The sequence below is a fragment of the Anomaloglossus baeobatrachus genome, chromosome 8 (assembly GCF_048569485.1).
Source record: "Anomaloglossus baeobatrachus isolate aAnoBae1 chromosome 8, aAnoBae1.hap1, whole genome shotgun sequence".
Taxonomy (NCBI): Eukaryota; Metazoa; Chordata; class Amphibia; order Anura; family Aromobatidae; genus Anomaloglossus; species Anomaloglossus baeobatrachus.
Genome location: NC_134360.1, coordinates 214027093 through 214047273, shown reverse-complemented (window position 1 = coordinate 214047273; position 20181 = coordinate 214027093). Strand labels below are relative to the sequence as shown.

At 44.0% G+C, this 20181-nt stretch overlaps 1 protein-coding gene across 1 annotated transcript in view; it reads right to left on the bottom strand.

Moving 5' to 3' along the window:
* BRINP2 (BMP/retinoic acid inducible neural specific 2) overlaps positions 1-20181 on the bottom strand; it is a 482664-nt gene that overhangs the window by 39801 nt on the left and 422682 nt on the right. Inside the window, exon 7 of the mRNA XM_075320160.1 lies at positions 1114-1336. Within this exon, the coding sequence (XP_075176275.1) occupies positions 1114-1336 (223 nt within the window). The remainder of the gene's footprint in view (positions 1-1113; positions 1337-20181) is intronic.

Sequence of the window (20181 nt, the reverse complement as noted above, 5' to 3'; positions counted from 1 at the left end):
AACTAAGACTCCTAAGCTGTCCCTCAAGCTAGGGGACGCTATGCTATCCCTAATCTCAGGGATACTCCCATTAGTGGAGACAACTAATTCTCCTTCCTGGCCCTGCTCCTGACCAGTCCTGATCTGATTCCCCTTCCTTTTACCCACAGTGAGGGATGGGACAGGAGTGTGTATAAACCCACACATTAAGGCAGACAAAGGAAAACCAAAACTCTCACACCGCACACCCAGCACACACACCCAGCACACACACCCACCCACAAAGATAAAGACAATAAGAGATTCAGGAGGAAAAACAAGAGCAGGAATGAAGTATAAACAGCAGGGGTAAACTCCACAAACACTCCAAGCAATAAACACAACTTAAGCACAACTTTCACCAAAGAGTTTGGGACACCACACCTCACGGACCAACAGAGAATAAACTATAGCTGGCATAGATAGAAGGATTTCACCAACATAAATAGGAGGGAAGCAGACGTGATAGGTATAACCAAAATACGTGATTAAAGGAGAACGCAAACTAGAAGAAATTAACTCTTACAAGCCTGCTTATGAATTAGCACACATCAGGTGAACACTCAAGTCTGCCTCTGTTGATCCCAGCTACCAGAGACACCATCAGGTAGAGTGTTAGAATCTGCAATTTGAACAGACCCCAATGCCGCCATGACAGTCGGCAAAGTTTGTGCAAAACTCTGTATGACATGGTCCCAGGACAGATAAGTAAAACATTTTTTTTGTATTATTTTTTAACCTCTTCCCTCCTTTCTGTTTTTTAATGCTTTGAAGTTTGAAGGAATGAATTTGTTCCTTTCTCTCATTACAACACTCTGGATATTTGGGAGTTTCTATCAGAAAATAAATAGAAGCCAAATTCTTATAAAGAAATACATTAAAATCATTAGTAGAAATTTTAGACCTTGTCATTAAAAGTGAACCTTCATTCTATATACACATCTCAATACCCAACCTTCAATACAGTTTTTAAATGTCTGATATATGCAAACTTTCACATAACCTAAAGTATGTTAAAAAACAACAAAAAGTCCTTTGTAAGTATGACATTGAGCTTTGATGAACATATACTAGAAAACAATTGCAAGAACTAACCTCTCCCGCAGTAATGTGTACTGAGGCTGGCGAAGGCAGTGTTTGCTCAGATTTATCAAGCGTCGCATTTGGCGTTGAGACTTGGACAGAAGCTGCTTGAAACCCGCTCTTAGCTGCTCGTAGCGCCGGGTGAGGTGGAGGTCTGTGTTCCAAAGTCTTGAAATAGTTGAGATGTTGAGGAAACGGTCTGTGGGCAAACTCTTCAAAAAAGCCCGGAACTCTGCTGTAAAGACAGAAATCATGAAGGTGTTTATTCAAATATCTTCGTGGATTTTTTCAGACTTTTGTATTTATACATTGGATGGTAATTGTACTGAAAGTCAATCTGTGATCAACGAGGATTATCAAAATAAATGACCCACATAAGAATATTCCAGGGGCTGTGTCATCATGATGACAACCCATAATCAAATTGAAGCGGTTGTTGTAGCTGCAGAAAACCCTTGTGGTTGACTGTTATAGACAATGGATGTAGTAGATAGTCATATCTGTTGCACTGTTAAGGGTGCTTTACACGCTGCGACATCGCTAGCCATTCCTAGCGATGTCGACCGTGATAGCACCCGCCCCCGTCGTTCGTGTGACATTTGGTGCTCGCAGCTGTAGCGAACATTATCGCTATGGCAGCGTCACACGAACATACCTTGTCAGCGACGTCGCTGTGACCGCCGAACAATCCCTCCCTCAAGGGGGAGGTGTGTTTAGCGTCATAGCAACGTCATTAAGCGGCCGGCCAATAGAAGCGGAGGGGCGGAGATGAGCGGGACGTAACATCCCGCCCACCTCCTTCCTTCCGCATTGCTGGTGGACGCAGGTAAGGAGATGTTCATCGTTCCTGCGGTGTCACACATAGCAATGTGTGATGCCAAAGGGACGACGAACAACATCGTATCTGCAGCAGCAACGATAGTAAGGAAAGGAGCAACGTGTCAATGATCACCGTTTTTGAACGATTTTGCGATCGTTGATAGTCGCTCCTTGGTGTCACATGCTGCGATGTTGCTACCGGCGCCGGATGTGCGTGACTAACGACGTGACCCCGACGATATATCGGTAGCGATGTCGCAGTGTGTAATGCACCCTTTAGTTGCTCTACTCAAGTTCATAGAGAAGGGACCTTGATGGGAATCCTCCTCTATGACATCCATATTGCCACCTTATGGTATGAGAAAAAGAGGTGCTTACGTCACGTTGAGAGAACCCAAATGAATGGCCTAATCTCATTCAACTTCTAAAAGCCTTAAAGGGGATGCCCACCTGTTCCTTTATTTCAATAAATGTTTTGGGGACCAATTTGTGTGGCACATACTAATATACAGTGGGTACAGAAAGTATTCAGACCCCTTTAAATTTTTTACTCTTTGTTTCGTTGCAGACATTTGGTAAATTCAAAAAAGTTCATTTTTTTTCTCTCAATGTACACTCTGCACCACATACCCCATCTTGACAGAAAAAAATAGAAATTTAGAAATTTTTGCACATTTTTTAAACAAGAAAAACTGAAATATAACATGGTAATAAGTATTCAGACCCTGTGCTCAGACACTCATATTTACGTCACATGCTGTCAATTCCTTGTAATCCTCCTTGAGATGGTTCTACTCCTTCATTCCAGTCCAGCTGTGTTTAATTAAATTGATAGGACTTGATTTGGAAAGGCGCACACCTGTCTATATAAGACCTAACAACTCACTGTGCATGTCAGACCAAATGAGAATCATGAGGTTAAAGGAACTGCCCAAGGAGCTCAGAGACAGAATTGTGGCAAGGCACAGATCTGGCCAAGATTACAAAAGAATTTCTGCAGTACTCAAGGGCCCTAAGAGCACAGTGGCCTCCATAATCCTTAAATGGAAGAAGTTTGGGACCACCAGAACTCTTCCTTGACCTGGCCGTCCAGCCAAACTGAGCAATTGTGGGAGAAGAGCCTTGGTGAGAGAGGTAAGGAAGAACCCAAAGATCACTGTGTCTGAGCTCCATAGATGTTGTAGGGAGAGAAGAGAAAGTTGCACAAAGTCAATTATCACTGCAGCCCTGGACCAGTTGGGCCTTTATAGCAAAGTGGTTGACGGAAGCCTCTCCTCAGTGCAAGACATATAAAGGCCTGCATAGAGTTTGCAAAAAAACACAAAGGACTCCCAGACTATGAGAAATAAGATTCTCTGGTCTGATGAGACAAAGATAGAACTTTTTGCTGATATTTTTTAGCGGTATGTTTGGAGAAAACCAGGTACCTCATCACAGTGAAACATGGTGGTGGCAGCATCATGCCAGTGGGGTATTTTTCAGCTACAAGGACAGGACAACTGGTTGCAATTGAAGGAAAGATGAATGTGGCCAAGTACAGAGATATCCTGGAAGAAAACCTCTTCCAGAGTGCTCTGGACCTCAAACTTGGCCGAAGGTTCACCTTCCAACAAGACAATGACCCTAAGCACACAGCTAAAATAACAAAGGAGTGGCTTGAGAACGACTCTGTGACCATTCTTGACTGGCCCAGCCAGAGCCCTGACCTAAACCCAATTGAGCATCTCTGGAGAGATCTGAAAATGGCTGTCCACCAACGTTCACCATCCAACCTGATGGAACTGGAGAGGATCTGCAAGGAAGAATGGCAGAGGATCCCCAAATCCAGGTGTGAAAAACATGTGCTTGTCCTACAAGTTCTTCACAATAAAATCCACTATCCACATTGATCTTGAGTGCCAAGTTTCTACATCTACTTCAGACAATTTTGGACCCTACTTGAGCACCACCCCAGAAGTGCCGTGTGTATCAACTCAATTGCAGGAGGACAACCTGTGATAATTTTATATTAGAAAGTGCCAAAAATTCATGTCCCCAATACATATATTAAAATAATGATAGATTAGCCATCCCTCCTAGGAACCGGGTGAATTTTCATTTTAGTGAAACTTTTTTGGAAAAAAAATAAATAAAATTTGGTTTGTGTCATCCATTTTTGAGGCTCAAAACATTTTTATTCTTCTGTGGACAGTGTTTGAGGGTTTGTATTTTGTGTGTTGACCTCATTCTAGGGGGAAAGGTTGGGTGATTTAGACTTTAATCATTTTAATTTTTGTGTAATGATCCTTATAGGGGAGTATAAACTGTGAACGCTTAATCGTCTATGCAATACACGGCCGTATTACAGGACTGCAATACATTGTGAAACTGACAATTTCCTATGAAACCCAACCATAGGCTGGTTTTTACGGGAGATTGATCTCACATGGCAAACATGAAGGCCTTCAGAAGACTGGCTGCCATGGCAGAATTGATGGCTGCCATGATAAATCCTGTTCAATGGTGCAGTCACAGTTGACAGTGACATTTAAGAGGTTGTACTGATGCTATATCCAATCATATCAGGTACTGTAGGGAGCGAGTTGAACTTCTAAGCCTGGTAATGCTCGGATTCGGTGGGAACAACTGTAATGAAATAATCAGAGGAAGAACAATAATCCAGCGTAGTCCTTGGATATCCAGATATAATAAAATGTAGCTTTTAATTATAGGTTAAAAATGCATACATGATGCAACATTTGTCACTGCGCATGAAATGTAGTAGGTACAGACCTACGCGTTTCAGCATGCTGTATTAGTTGTGGTCTGACCATGGTGAGACCGACAATAACTAAGGAAGCATGTTGAAATACGTAAGTCTGTACCCAAAGCAATTTATACTGTACAAGAAATATATTAGACCTACGCGTTTCGGTGCGCTGCCTTAGTTGTGGTCTGAGCCCATGGTCAGACTGACAATGACTAACGAAGCATACCAAAATGCTTAGGTATGTAGCTACAGCAATTTACACTATACAACAAATGTAGGAGGTACAGACCTACGCGTTTCAGCGTGCTGCCTTAATTGTGGTCTGAGACCATGGTCAGACAGACCATGACTAAGGAAGCATATTGAAATGCTTAGAAAAAATAAAGTTCAGCTCACCGAGTTGCTGTGATCCGCTGTCTGTCTGGACCCGCGCACGGAAAGTTAGGCTGCCAGATTCACGATCAAAAGGAAAAAAGTCCAGCGCAGTCCTTAGGGTGTAGGTTAAAAATTGTCACATTTATTTAGTAAATTCATTAAAAATGAGTGATATACAGAGCGGTCAGCTGGAAAGGTATATGGGACATTAGATGGACCCCACAGAACTACGCGTTTCAACACATAGTCTTAATCATGTTCAGAACATGATTAAGACTATGTGTTGAAACGCGTAGTTCTGTGGGGTCCATCTAATGTCCCATATACCTTTCCAGCTGACCGCTCTGTATATCACTCATTTTTAATGGATTGAAATGCTTAGGTCTGTACCTACAGAAATTTACAATGTACAAGAAATGTAGGAGGTACAGACCTATGCATTTCAGTGTGCTGCCTTAGTCATGGTCTGAGACCATGGTCAGACAGACCATGACTAAAGGCCGCTTTACACGCTGCGATATCGGTACCGATATCGCCAGCGTGCATTCCCGCCCCCATCGGTTGTGCGACACCGGCAAATCGCTGCCCGTGTCGCACAAAATCGCCCAGACCTGTCACACATACTTACCTGCGTAGCGACGTCGCTGTGACTGGCGAACCGCCTCCTTTCTAAGGGGGCGGTTCGTTCAGCGTCACAGCGACGTCACAGCAGTGTCACTAAACCGCCGCCCAATAGAAGCGGAGGGGCGGAGATGAGTGGGACGTAACATCCCGCCCACCTCCTTCCTTCCGCATTGTGGCCGGGAGGCAGGTAAGGAGAGCTTCCTCGTTCCTGCGGTGTCACACGGAGCGATGTGTGCTGCCGCAAGAACGAGGAACAACTTCATTACTGCTGCAGTAACGATATTTGAGAATGGACCCCCATGTCACCGATGAGCGATTTTGCACGTTTTTGCGACGATGCAAAATCGCTCATAGGTGTCTCACGCAATGGCATTGCTAATGCGGCCGGATGTGCGTCACCAAATCCGTGACCCCAACGACTTCGCATTAGCGATGTCGTAGCGTGTAAAGCCCGCTTAAGGCAGCATGCCAAAATGCTTAGATATGTACCTACAGCAATTTGCACTGTACATGAAATGTAGGAGGTACAGTCCTACGCCTTTCATTTTTCTGCCTTAGTTGTGGTCTGAGACCATGGTCAGACAGACCATGACTAAGGAAGCATGTCGAAATGTATAGGTCTGTACCTACAACAATTTACTCTCTACAAGAAATATAGTATGTACATACCTACACATTTCGACATGCTCCCTTAGTCATGGTCAGTCTGACCATGGTCTCAGACCACAACTAAGGCAGCACGCTGAAAAACGTAGGTCTAATACATTTCTTGTACAGTGTATATTGCTGTAGGTACAGACCTCCACATTTCAACATGCTTCCCTTAGTCATGGTTTGTCTTACCATGGTCTCAGACCATGACTAAGGAAGCACGCGAAAACGCGTAGGTCTATACCTACTACATTTCTTGTGCAGTGTTAATTGTTGTAGGTGCGGACCTATGCGTTTTGGTGTGTTTCCCTAGTCATGGTCAGTTTAACCGTGGTCTCAGATCATGACTATGGAAGCAGGCCAAAACATGTAGGTCTATACCTACTAAATTTCTTGTGCAGTGTCAATTGTTGTATCATGTACTAATTTTTAACCTACAGTTAAAAAATATATTTTATTATATCCAGATATCCAAGGACTACTCCGGATCATTTTTTCTTCCTCTGACTATTTTTCTTCAATTTGACTTTCTCCTTTTTAAGCACCATGACTAAAGCTGGTGTCACACTAAACGACAGCGACAACGACGTCGCTGTTACGTCACCATTTTCGGTGACGTAACAGCGACCTTGTAAGTCGCTGTTATGATCGCTGCTTAGCTGTCAAACACAGCAGAAGCAGCGATCATAAGGTCGCTGTGCTACATGTTCAGAGAGCAGGGAGCCGCGCTTAGCGCTGGCTCCTTGCTCTCCTGCAGCACACATCGGGTTAATTAACCCGATGTGTGCTGCAGCTACATGTCACAGTTCAGAGAGCAGGGAGCCGCGCTTAGCGCTGGCTCCTTGCTCTCCTGCAGCACACATCGAGTTAATTAACCCGATGTGTGCTGCAGCTACATGTCACAGTTCAGAGAGCAGGGAGCCGCGCTTAGCGCTGGCTCCTTGCTCTCCTGCAGCACACATCGGGTTAATTAACCCGATGTGTGCTGCAGCTACATGTCACAGTGCAGAGAGCAAGGAGCCGCGCGCACTGCTTAGCGCTGGCTCCTTGCTCTCCTTGCTACAGTATGCATCGGGTTAATTACCCAATGCGTACTGCAGCCACATGTCACAGTGCAGGAGCCGGCGCTGGCAGCAAGAGCGGAGGCTGGTAACCAGCGTAAACATCGGGTAACCAGGGAAAGGTCTTCCCTTGGTTACCCGATGTTTACGCTGGTTACAGCTTACCGCAGCTGCCAGTGCCGGCTCCTGATCGCTTCATTTCGTCGCTCTCTCGCTGTCACACACAGCGATGTGTGTGTCACAGCGGGAGAGTGACGACCAAAAAATGAAGCTGGACATTCAGCAACGACCGGCGACCTCACAGCAGGGGCCAGGTCGTTGCTGGATGTCACACACAGCGACAGCGACGGGACGTCGCTGCAACGTCACAGAAAATGGTGACGTAGCAGCGACGTCGTTGTCGTCGTCGTTATGTGTGACACCAGCTTAAATTGCCATTGATATAATCAACAGTGACTAGGACTGGGGCAATTGTTCTCTAACCATGAGACTTTCCATGCTGCTCGCCCTGCTCTGGCTTGTTATCACAGACAGAAGGATTAGCAGGTTTGCATCTGCTAATGAATGGGAATAGTCATTTTTGCTGAAATAACAAGGAAAAACAGATGGGTTTACTGCTCTGTTCAGCTCTTCATTGTAGCGGGTTTCTCCTTTAAGTATATGGCGCGTGTCATTTACTCAAAGTAAAAGCAACCATCGTAGGATTTTAACCAATAGGTGGAAATAAACAGATTTATGGAAGCTCACTGACAAGCAAAACAGCCCATTACTACAGAACCCCAAAACCGAAAATAAACTCACTAACATATATTTGTTTTTAAATGTCAGGTGAAGTGAGAGGGTTTCCCATTATTGGATCCCATGAGATCCCATAAAGGATTCATCAATACAGCGACTGAGGATCAGCATTGCCCTTAGGGATACTTTGCACGCTGCGACATCGCTACTGCGATATCGTCGGGGTCAAATCGAAAGTGACGCACATCCGGCGCCAGTAACGTCGTCGCAACGTGTAAAGCCTAGATGCGCCGATAAACGATCGCAAAAGCGTCGAAAATCGGTGATCTGTGTAGCGTCGGTCATTTTCATAATGTCGCACCATTAGGAGATACGATGTTGTTCCTCGTTCTTGCGGCAGCACACATCGCTGTGTGTGAAGCCACAGGAGCGAGGAACATCTGCTTACCTGCCTCCACCGGCAATGCGGAAGGAAGGAGGTGGGCGGGATGTTTACGTCCCACTTATCTCTGCCCCTCCGCTTCTATTGGCCGCCTGCCGTGTGACGTCACTGTGACACTGCACGACCCGCCCCCTTAGCAAGGAGGCGGGTCGCCGGCCAGAGCGACGTCGCAGGGCAGGTAAGTGCATGTGAAGCTGCCGTAGCGATAATGTTCGCTACGGCAGCTATCACAAGATATCGCATGTGCGACGGGGGCGGGTACTATCGCGCTCGGCATCGCTATCATCGGCTAGCGATGTTGCAGCGTGCAAAGTACCCCTTCGTTTCTAGTAGACTCTGTATCCTATATTGGTACAAATTAGAGATAAGGAGATAGATCCACAGAGAATCAACTTCAAATTGGATTCCTTGAAGTTTGAGAGTTGAACATGTACTGCAGCAAAAGCACCTTAATAACAGCCTATTCTTTATTCTTCACATTACAAACAAGGGGGGCAATATTAAAGAGGACCAACCACCAGGATTTTTATATATAAACTAAAGCCAGTGCTATACTGGCGCTATCATGCTGATTCTATACATACAGTCAGGGCCAGAAATATTTGGACAGTGACACAAGTTTTGTTATTTTAGCTGTTTACAAAAACATGTTCAGAAATACAATTATATATATAATATGGGCTGAAAGTGCACACTCCCAGCTGCAATATGAGAGTTTTCACATCCAAATCGGAGAAAGGGTTTAGGAATCATAGCTCTGTAATGCATAGCCTCCTCTTTTTCAAGGGACCAAAAGTAATTGGACAAGGGACTCTAAGGGCTGCAATTAACTCTGAAGGCGTCTCCCTCGTTAACCTGTAATCAATGAAGTAGTTAAAAGGTCTGGGGTTGATTACAGGTGCGTGGTTTTGCATTTGGAAGCTGTTGCTGTGACCAGACAACATGCGGTCTAAGGAACTCTCAATTGAGGTGAAGCAGAACATCCTGAGGCTGAAAAAAAAGATAAAATCCATCAGAGAGATAGCAGACATGCTTGGAGTAGCAAAATCAACAGTCGGGTACATTATGAGAAAAAAGGAATTGACTGGTGAGCTTGGGAACTCAAAAAGGCCTGGGCGTCCACGGATGACAACAGTGGTGGATGATCGCCGCATACTTTCTTTGGTGAAGAAGAACCCGTTCACAACATCAACTGAAGTCCACAACACTCTCAGTGAAGTAGGTGTATCTGTCTCTAAGTCAACAGTAAAGAGAAGACTCCATGAAAGTAAATACAAAGGGTTCACATCTAGATGCAAACCATTCATCAATTCCAAAAATAGACAGGCCAGAGTTAAATTTGCTGAAAAACACCTCATGAAGCCAGCTCAGTTCTGGAAAAGTATTCTATGGACAGATGAGACAAAGATCAACCTGTACCAGAATGATGGGAAGAAAAAAGTTTGGAGAAGAAAGGGAACGGCACATGATCCAAGGCACACCACATCCTCTGTAAAACATGGTGGAGGCAACGTGATGGCATGGGCATGCATGGCTTTCAATGGCACTGGGTCACTTGTGTTTATTGATGACATAACAGCAGACAAGAGTAGCCGGATGAATTCTGAAGTGTACCGGGATATACTTTCAGCCCAGATTCAGCCAAATGCCGCAAAGTTGATCGGACGGCGCTTCATAGTACAGATGGACAATGACCCCAAGCATACAGCCAAAGCTACCCAGGAGTTCATGAGTGCAAAAAAGTGGAACATTCTGCAATGGCCAAGTCAATCACCAGATCTTAACCCAATTGAGCATGCATTTCACTTGCTCAAATCCAGACTTAAGACGGAAAGACCCACAAACAAGCAAGACCTGAAGGCTGCGGCTGTAAAGGCCTGGCAAAGCATTAAGAAGGAGGAAACCCAGCGTTTGGTGATGTCCATGGGTTCCAGACTTAAGGCAGTGATTGCCTCCAAAGGATTCGCAACAAAATATTGAAAATAAAAATATTTTGTTTGGGTTTGGTTTATATGTCCAATTACTTTTGACCTCCTAAAATGTGGAGTGTTTGTAAAGAAATGTGTACAATTCCTACAATTTCTATCAGATATTTTTGTTCAAACCTTCAAATTAAACGTTACAATCTGCACTTGAATTCTGTTGTAGAGGTTTCATTTCAAATCCAATGTGGTGGCATGCAGAGCCCAACTCGCGAAAATTGTGTCACTGTCCAAATATTTCTGGACCTAACTGTACCTTTAGATGTGAGATCGGATGTATACTTTCTGAAATACAGGCAAGTAAAGTTTGTGAAATGCAATGTTATTTGATTGATAGAAGCTACAGAATATGTAATAGGTGGGTCGGGTTTTGCTAGTTATTCCCATCCTTGTCTGTCCTTCCTCCTCCCTCTTTCTTCCTTGTGTAATAATAGAGACAGGGGGAGGAAGGACAGGCAGACAGGGGTGGGAATAACTAGCAAAACCCGATCCACCTATTAGATATTCTGTAGCTGCTATCAATCAAATAACAGTGCATTTCACAAACTTTACTTGCCTATACTTCAGAAAGTATACATCCGATCTCACAACTAAAGGTAAGTATAGAATCAACATGATAGCATCAGTATAGCACTGGATTTTGTTTATATAGGAAAATCCTGGTGGTTGGTCGTCTTTAAACCCCTCATTGCTAATTTAGTATCTCTGATATTTCTCTCTTTCTGTACCGCTCTCTCCAGACAAAGACATTTCAGTATTGTGATTCGTATCAAATGCAATGCAAGTCTAATGCACATTATTATGCTTTGTGATTAGTCTCTCCTTAGAGCGTGATAAACATATATAAAAATATATATTTCCACAAACCTCCCCTGTCCCACCGCACAGCTAAACAACAACAGTACAGGTCAACTTCTTAACGCTCACCTTCTTTGGTCTAGTAACTGGTGAATTACTGGACCACATGTTTCATGTTCGTGACGGGTGTGTCAGGGGTGACAGACAGTCATGTGGTTTATGGCAATAGAAGGTCACAGCGTTTGACTGTGCAAAATGCTTCCTTACTTAATATTGTTCCTGCTGTCAGTATTTATTGTAATAGGTAGTTTCCTGCTGGATTTTCATCTCTTCCCCTTTTGGACCCAGCAGGAGCTCGCCTTCCAACCAGCTGTTGATTATCAGTATTCTCATTGTGCCTAAATACTCCCTTATTCCCTGGATTGGTGCTAGTGATATTGTTAAGTTCATTCTAGCTCTGGTTTTAGGCAACTGGCTTGCTATCATCTGTAGTATCATTGCTGACGCTTACTGAACTCCTGCCTGTGTCATCTGTGGATAAGTATTTCATGCTTTCCCCCCCATTTGTCCCCCTTGTGTCTTCCTTTAGTATTTAGTGGGGTTTACGAAGAGCTCATCCCACCCATTTTCTATATAGGATCCAGCAGTAGGGATCCCTAGGGTCAGGTACCCGGCTTGGTGCATAGGGTGGTGAGGGACCCCAGGGACCAGCTGTAGCTTTGGTCAGGGGTCACCATCTCCCCCTTTCCTACATGCAGGGGTCCCCTTACCTTACCTTTCTCCGCTCGTTTGGTATTTCCGTGACAACTTTTTGTTGGCAGCTTTGGTGGTTTCTAGTGCTGACTAGGAAGCAACGTTACGGCGTTGGCCAACCATCAAGATCATGGCATGGTACAATGTCAGCACAGGAGACACCAAATATGCTGACTGCTGGAGATGCCAAAGTTGGCCAGTGAGGACCACACCGGTCACCGGTCCGGAGAAAACAGGTCAGGGCTTGGTGAATATATATTTTTTTAAATTTATAACCCCCTCTCAAGCATATTTCGATCCAGCAACATGGCCCAATATTGCTTGATTAAAATGGTAGTAAAAAAAAAAAAATCTAAATTTTGGCAAATCCAAAATCTGAGTGAAATTCAAGGTGAATTTGATTTACCTCGAAGCTTTTCGCTTGTCTGTAGTTACAATAATTATGGTAGAAGGTTAATAATTATAGGTTCCTTTATTATCTTTCCGCAATAACAATCCTGGCATGAGAAAGGCTCTGTTATATTTCTATAGAAGTCCTCGTTCCTTGGGGCAGCATAGTAGACATGTTATTCTATAATGAGGTAGTGCTCACTTTTCTTTTTAAAGGAGAAGCCTGGGGGACGTCATGGTAAATTATCCTCCTGTAACTATTTCAATAAGTTTCCCCAGGATATCGGCTGGTCACCTTCACCGTATTCTCAGGCAGGAGATATGAGAAGACATCGTCCTAGACACTTCTAATGTTCTATTCACGCTGTCCCATGCAGCATCCACACGTCTTTAGTCCAAGGCCTTTCCCGAATTGTAGCTGTCAGCTGTCTCCTCGCCATCCCTACGATTTGAGGCACATCGGCATGCTACTGTTGCCGTAGCAACAACTTCCACATTATTAACGGGACAGATGCTAAATGCAGAACCTGTCAGATGCTCTGGGCCCTTATGCTGAACAACAAGAAACTGTTGGAGATAGGTTATCCCCGGAGAGCCTCACAGACATAATGCAAACATGTTCAAAAGGAAATAATGTAAATCTAAATTGCTTAGTTCTCTATTTAAATGATTTCTTTCAAGGTCAAACTCGAAACTAAAACTATGCATGGCTTTCAGCTACCACAGGCTTAAAGTGGATGTCTACTTTGGACAATCCCTACATTTAATAAGGTTCCTTCACAAGCGTTGATCACAAAAGTCTCCCTGTTGAGTATCCAAATGACTAAAGGCCGCTTTATGTGCTGCGACATCGCTAGCGATGTCGCTAGTGATCGCACCCGCCCCCGTCGTGCGTCCGTCACGGGCAAATCGCTGCCCATGGCGGACAATATCGGTATTGCGCGTCACACACATACTTTACTAACGACGTCGCTGTGGCCGGTGAACAAACTTTTTTCTAAGGGGGAGGTTCGTGCGGCTTCACAGCGACGTCACACAGCGGGGCCACCAATTCATAGTATCATAGTATCATAGTTTTTAAGGTTGAAGGGAGACTCTAAGTCCATCTAGTTCAACCCGTAGCCTAACATGTTGATCCAGAGGAAGGCAAAAAAAGTTCAATGGGTGTGGCAAACAAGTTCCAATGGGGAAAAAATTTCCTTCCTGACTCCACATCCGGCAATCAGACTAGTTCCCTGGATCAACACCCTGTCATAAAATCTAATATACATAACTGGTAATATTAAATTTTTCAAGAAAGGCGTCCAGGCTCTGCTTAAATGTTAGTAGTGAATCACTCATTACAACATCATGCGGCAGAGAGTTCCATAGTCTCACTGCTCGTACAGTAAAGAATCCTCGTCTGTGATTATGATTAAACCTTCTTTCCTCAAGACGTAGCGGATGCCCCCGTGTTCCAGTCGCAGGCCTAGGTGTAAAAAGATCTTTGGAAAGGTCTCTGTACGGTCCCCTCATATATTTATACATTGTGATTAGATCCCTCTAAGCCTTCGTTTTTCCAGACTAAATAACCCCAAGTTTAATAACCTGTCTTGGTATTGCAGCCCACCCATTCCTCTAATAATCTTGGTCGCTCTTCTCTGCACCCTCTCCAGTTCAGCTATGTCCTTCTTATATATCGGTGACCAGAATTGTACACAGTATTCTAAGTGCGGTCGCACTAGTGACTTGTACAGAGGTAGAACTATATTTTTTTCATGAACACTTATACCTCTTTTAATACTTCCCATTATTTTATTAGCCCTGGCAGCAGTTGCCTGACACTGTCCACTAAAGTGAAGTTTACCATCCACCCATACACCCAAGTCTTTTTCTGTGTCTGTTTTACCCAGTGTTCTACAATTAAGTACATAATCATAAATGTTATTTCCTCTACCCAAGTGCATGACCTTACATTTATCTACATTAAACTTCAATTGCCACTTCTCAGCCCAATCCTCCAATTTACATAAATCTCCCTGTAATATAAAATTATCCTCCTCTGTATTGATTACCCTGCAGAGTTTAGTATCATCTGCAAATATTGAAATTCTACTCCGCATGCCCCCAACAAGGTCATTTATAAATATGTTGAAAAGAGGCGGGCCCAATACTGACCCCTGTGGTACCCCACTATGAACTGAGACCCAGTCCGAGTACGTACCATTAATAACCACCCTTTGTTTCCTATCACTGAGCCAGTTTTTAACCCAGTTACACATATTTTCCCCTATCCCCATTATTCTCATTTTATGTACCAACCTTTTGTGTTGCACCGTATCAAAAGCTTTTGAAAAGTCCATATACACAACATCCACTGCATTTCCCTGGTCCAGGCTTGAACTTACCTCTTCATAGAAGCTGATCAAATTAGTTTGACAGGATCGATCCCTCATAAACCCATGTTGATACTCTGTCATAAGGTTATTTTTCTTGAGATACTCCAGTATAGCATCTCCCAAGAAACCCTCAAGGATTTTACCAACCGTAGAGGTTAAACTTACCGGCCTATAATTTCCCGGCTCAGTTTTTGTCCCCTTTTTGAATATTGGCACCACATTTGCTATGCGCCAGTCCTGCGGTACCGACCCTGTTATTAAGGAATCTGAGAAGATTAAAAATAATGGTCTATCTATCACAGAACTCAATTCCTGTAGTACTCTGGGGTGTATGCCATCCGGGTCAGGAGATTTGTCAACCTTAGTGATTTCGAGGCGGCGGCGTACTTCCTGCTGGGTTAAGCAGGTAATATTCAAGGGTGAATTTATGGTATCACTGGTCATGTCATCTGCCATGGCATTTTCTTGTATAAAAACCGTAGAAAAAAAAGTCATTCAGCAGGTTGGCTTTACCCTCATCCCCTTCCACCATTTCACCAAGACTATTTTTAAGGGGGCCAACACTATCACTTTTCAGTTTTTTACTGTTAATGTAGTTAAAGAATATTGTAGGATTATTTTTACTTTCTCTCGCAATGAGTCTCTCTGTCTCAAACTTAGCTAACTTAATTTGCTTTTTACATATTTTATTTAATTTTCTATAATTATATAATGCCTCATCACTACCTACCCTCTTTAATTCTTTTAAGGCTTTCTGTTTTTCTTTTATTGCTTCCCTTACAGCTCTATTTAGCCATAGGGGTTTCCTCCTATTTCTAGCATGTTTGTTCCCATAGGGTATATTTTCTGCACAAGCCCTATTCAGGATGTTCATAAAAGTCTCCCATTTGCTTTCTGTACTTTTATTACTTAGTACATCATCCCAGTTTATTGCACTAAGATCATCTCTCAACCGTTTAAAATTTGCTTTCCTGAAGTTTAGTGTCCTTGTAGCCCCTCTACTAGACATCTTACTAAAGAATACATGAAAACTTATTATTTTGTGATCACTATTCCCCAAGTAACCCCCAACTTGTATATTTGATATGCGGTCTGGCCTATTGGTTAGTACAAGGTCTAGTAGTGCTCCCCCTCTTGTGGGGTCCTGTACCATTTGTGAAAGGTAATTATCTTTCATTGTTATCAAAAATCTATTTCCTTTGCTGGAACTGCAAGTTTCTGTTCCCCAATTTATATCAGGATAGTTAAAGTCCCCCATAATAATTACCTCTCCGAGACTCGCTGCTTTATCAATTTGCTTTATGAGGAGATTCTCTACCTCTTCCATAATATTCGGCGTCTTATAACACACCCCTATCAGTATTTTATTATTCATTCTCCCCCCCCTTATCTCCACCCATAGGGACTCTACATTCTCAGTACCCTCACATATGTTGTCACGCAGGATGGGTTTTAAGGATGATTTTACATATAGACACACACCTCCCCCTCGCTTATTTGTACGGTCATTCCTGAATAGGCTATAACCCTGTAAATTAACAGCCCAGTCATAGCTCTCATCCAGCCATGTCTCTGATATCCCCACTATATCATAATTTTCTTCCAACAATATTAATTCTAATTCCTCCACCTTATTTGTGAGGCTTCGGGCATTAGTGTACATGCACGTTACGTATGACTCTGTACCTGTATTCCTGCTTACTGTATTGACTGTCCTAACCCTTCCCCCCGTACCACCCCCAATTTCATTACTTGTGCCCTGGTCACTATCTGCACTACATTCCCCTTCTATAAAGTGAATACCCTCGCCCCCCATTCCTAGTTTAAACACTCCACCAACCTTCTAGCCATTTTCTGCCCCAGCAGAGCTGCACCCTCCCCATTAAGATGCAGCCCATCCCTAGCATAGAATCTGTAGCCAACTGAAAAGTCAACCCAATTCTCCAGGAACCCAAAACCCTCTTTCCTACACCAATTCCTGAGCCACCTGTTAACCTCCCTGATCTCTCTTTGCCTCTTTGGTGTGGCTCGTGGCACAGGTAGTATTTCCGAAAATACCACCTTTGAGGTCCATGCTTTAAGCTTACAACCTAATTCCCTGAAATCATCTTTAAGGACCTTCCACCTACCTCTAACTTTGTCATTTGTGCCAATGTGTACAATGACCGCTGGGTCCTCCCCAGCCCCTCCCAGTAATCTGTCAACCCGATCAGCGATGTGCCGAACTCCAGCGCCAGGAAGACAACACACTGTTCGGCGATCCCTGTCTTTGTGACAGATTGCCCTATCTGTCCCCCTAATAATTGAGTCCCCCACTACCAGTACCTGTCTTGCCTGCCCTGCACTCCTATTCCCCCCCTTACTGGAGCAGACACTCCTCTGGCATTCAGAGGTCATGCCTTGCTGCAGCAATGCTACCCCTGTAATGACATCCCCCTCATCTGCCAAGTTTGCAAACCTATTGGGGTGTGTCAGTTCAGGACTAGCCTTCCTAGCACTTTTCCCTTTACCCCCCTTTCTAACTGTCACCCAGCTACCTACCTCACCGTCCTGCCGCTCCCTACTACGATCCTCCCCCACATTTGACCCAGCAAGCTGCTGCTCAGTGAGCAGCACACTCCTTTCCATATTGCTAAGGCATCTCAGAGTTGCCAGCTGCTCATTTAGATCCAGTATCTGGGCTTCCAAACGTGCAACGTGCGCACATCTCGAACAACAGTATGCACCCTCGAACGGCTTTTCAAGGACTGCATACATGAGACAAGATGTACACTGGATCGCATTAGCAATAGTGGAGCACATTTTCTAATGGGGATAGCACTAAACAAATGTTAAGTAATTAAACAACTAAATACAAACAATTCTACTCACACTTACTTTTGCTCACACTTTGCTCACTCACGCTCACAATGAAGAAGACAGGCTAAAATTTGCGCGCCTAGCGGCACGCGGTTTTCAGAAATCTTCCTTCTGGCTGTAACGGCCAAAACCTGGTTCTCCTTGAGCTCGCGGTGACTCTTCTCTTATCCCAGAAGGCACTGGGAATATGCAAATTATCCTCGCAAGACTCCTTCCCTGGCTTTCAGAAGTCTTCCTTCCGGCTGTAACGGCCAAAACCCGGTTCTCCTTGAGCTCGCGGGGACTCTTCACTTATCCCAGAAGGCACTGGGAATATGCAAATTATCCTCGCAAGACTCCTTCCCTGGCTTTCAGACGTCTTCCTTCCAGCTGTAACGGCCAAAACCCGGTTCTCCTTGAGCTCGCGGTGACTCTTCACTTATCCCAGAAGGCACTGGGAATATGCCAATTATCCTCGCAAGACTGCAAGCAAAAAAATTGAACCGGAGGGGCGGAGAGCAGCCGCAATATCAACACTCCCACCTCGTTGCCGGAGGACGCAGGAACGCTGTTGTTCATCGTTCTCGGGGTGTCACACGCAGCAATGTGTTCTGCCTCAGGAACGACGAACAACCTGCGTCCCAGATGTTCAACGACATTTGGTAAAGGAACGTAGTGTCAACGATATTTGAAGTAAGTGAGATCGTTATCGGTCGTTCGTAAGTGTAACACACAACGACGTCGCTAACGACGCCGGATGTGCATCACGATTTCCATGACCCCAGCGATATCTCGTTAGCGATGTCGTTGCGTGTAACGGGGCCTTTAGTGTAATCTGTGGGTAATTTCAATTTCCCTGCAGCACCCCTACAGGGGAAATAAAACATTACACTATGCCCACTTAAATCAATGGGTTGTTTGTGTAATGCAGGGCAGGAGAGGTCCTCCAGAGTGAAGGCTCCACTCTTTGTACACCTTGTCATAGTGTGGATGGCTTTTACACTTTTTTGATAAAAAATAGTTAAACATTCTGTTCTTTATATTTACTTTTACTATTTAATATTTACTTACAACAGTGTATCTGCTTATTTTGTTTTTATATTACGCTTTGTCTGTCAAATGACCACAGTGTGAACGTGCACCTACACTTTGCCCTTATATCAACATTTGGTCCATCTCATTTCTTTGGTATCAGTTTAGTTTCTTGTACTTTGTACGGACAGGGGCATGGCTCCTGCTTTTTGAGCTAGGTATTTAGTCCATATAGCCTTTTATAGGCAAATGTCTGATCAGATGAGCCTGAGTCTTGCTCTACCCTTGTAAATAGGATTCAAGGATGCAACAGCACAGAAAATAAAGCTCACAGCTGGAGGCTGCAGCCTGCTGCTGCTGTTTTACCCACGCTGGCTATCAATATATGATTGGAGCCTACGTCTCTTTTTTTTAAATATTTTTTTATTTTTAAGCTACTATACAGCAATCTGATTGCAAACAATCACAGACGTGGACACAAGGTGGGGACGTGTATAGCAGTCTGCAACCAATCACAAACACTGGCACAGAGGGAGGGTGAGGGAAGCATTGAATATTCATGAACCTTAACTAATGGGCCCAAAAGAGAGACTGACTGCAGCATGATCCTCCAGGAAGCACAGTATGTATAAGTATCCTTCTCTTACTACCACTTAACTTCCACCACAGCACCCTAGCGCTTACTAAGGCCATTTTACAGCCTTAAATGTCTCGTCACCATTGACTTGTGTGGAGTTTGTAGTTCGGGGTTCAGTTCATCGTCGTTTGCTCGGTGATCCAGATTTTTTTTTACAGTGCTTGTTTGGCAAACCCAAATTCCCACGGGTTCGCTCATCACTAGTGTGATGGTGGGATATGGGGGGCTATGTACCATTTTGCACGGGTTAATGTTTAGGCGTGGTTCACTGTCCATTATTTGTATTGCTTGTGTGTACATTGTATTGTCTGTAGGTAATCACTCCCTGTAGTGTTTGTCCCTAGGTGTGGGGGGAGGTGGGCCTGGAATCCATCTAACCTCTTTGCTTATCTAGAGCTTGGGCAGTCTGTTTGAGAACTTCAAGAGTGAAGCAGGAAGATTGAACTTATGAGGGAAAAGCTGCGGCTCCCTAAAGAGACCTGGACATTTATCGCTTATTGGATTATATTCATATTTCGGGACTAATTTTACCCTCTGTATGGTGGATTATCTTATGGACCGTTTGATTTTCTTAGAATAAATGCTTATTGGATTGTACAGCCATCTCTCGCTCTGTTGATTTGTGTGATATGGGAGAAGGACCCCGTCACAACTAGTTATCAGCAAAGTTCAAATTTTTGATGACTTCTAAGAGCCTATAGATGATTTCTACCCTCTCCAGGATGTGTAGATCTGTGTACATCCCTCCCTGCTGCTATCTCTAACACTGACAAAAGAGACGAGAGAGCAGAAAGTCATCAGAACCAAGAGTAG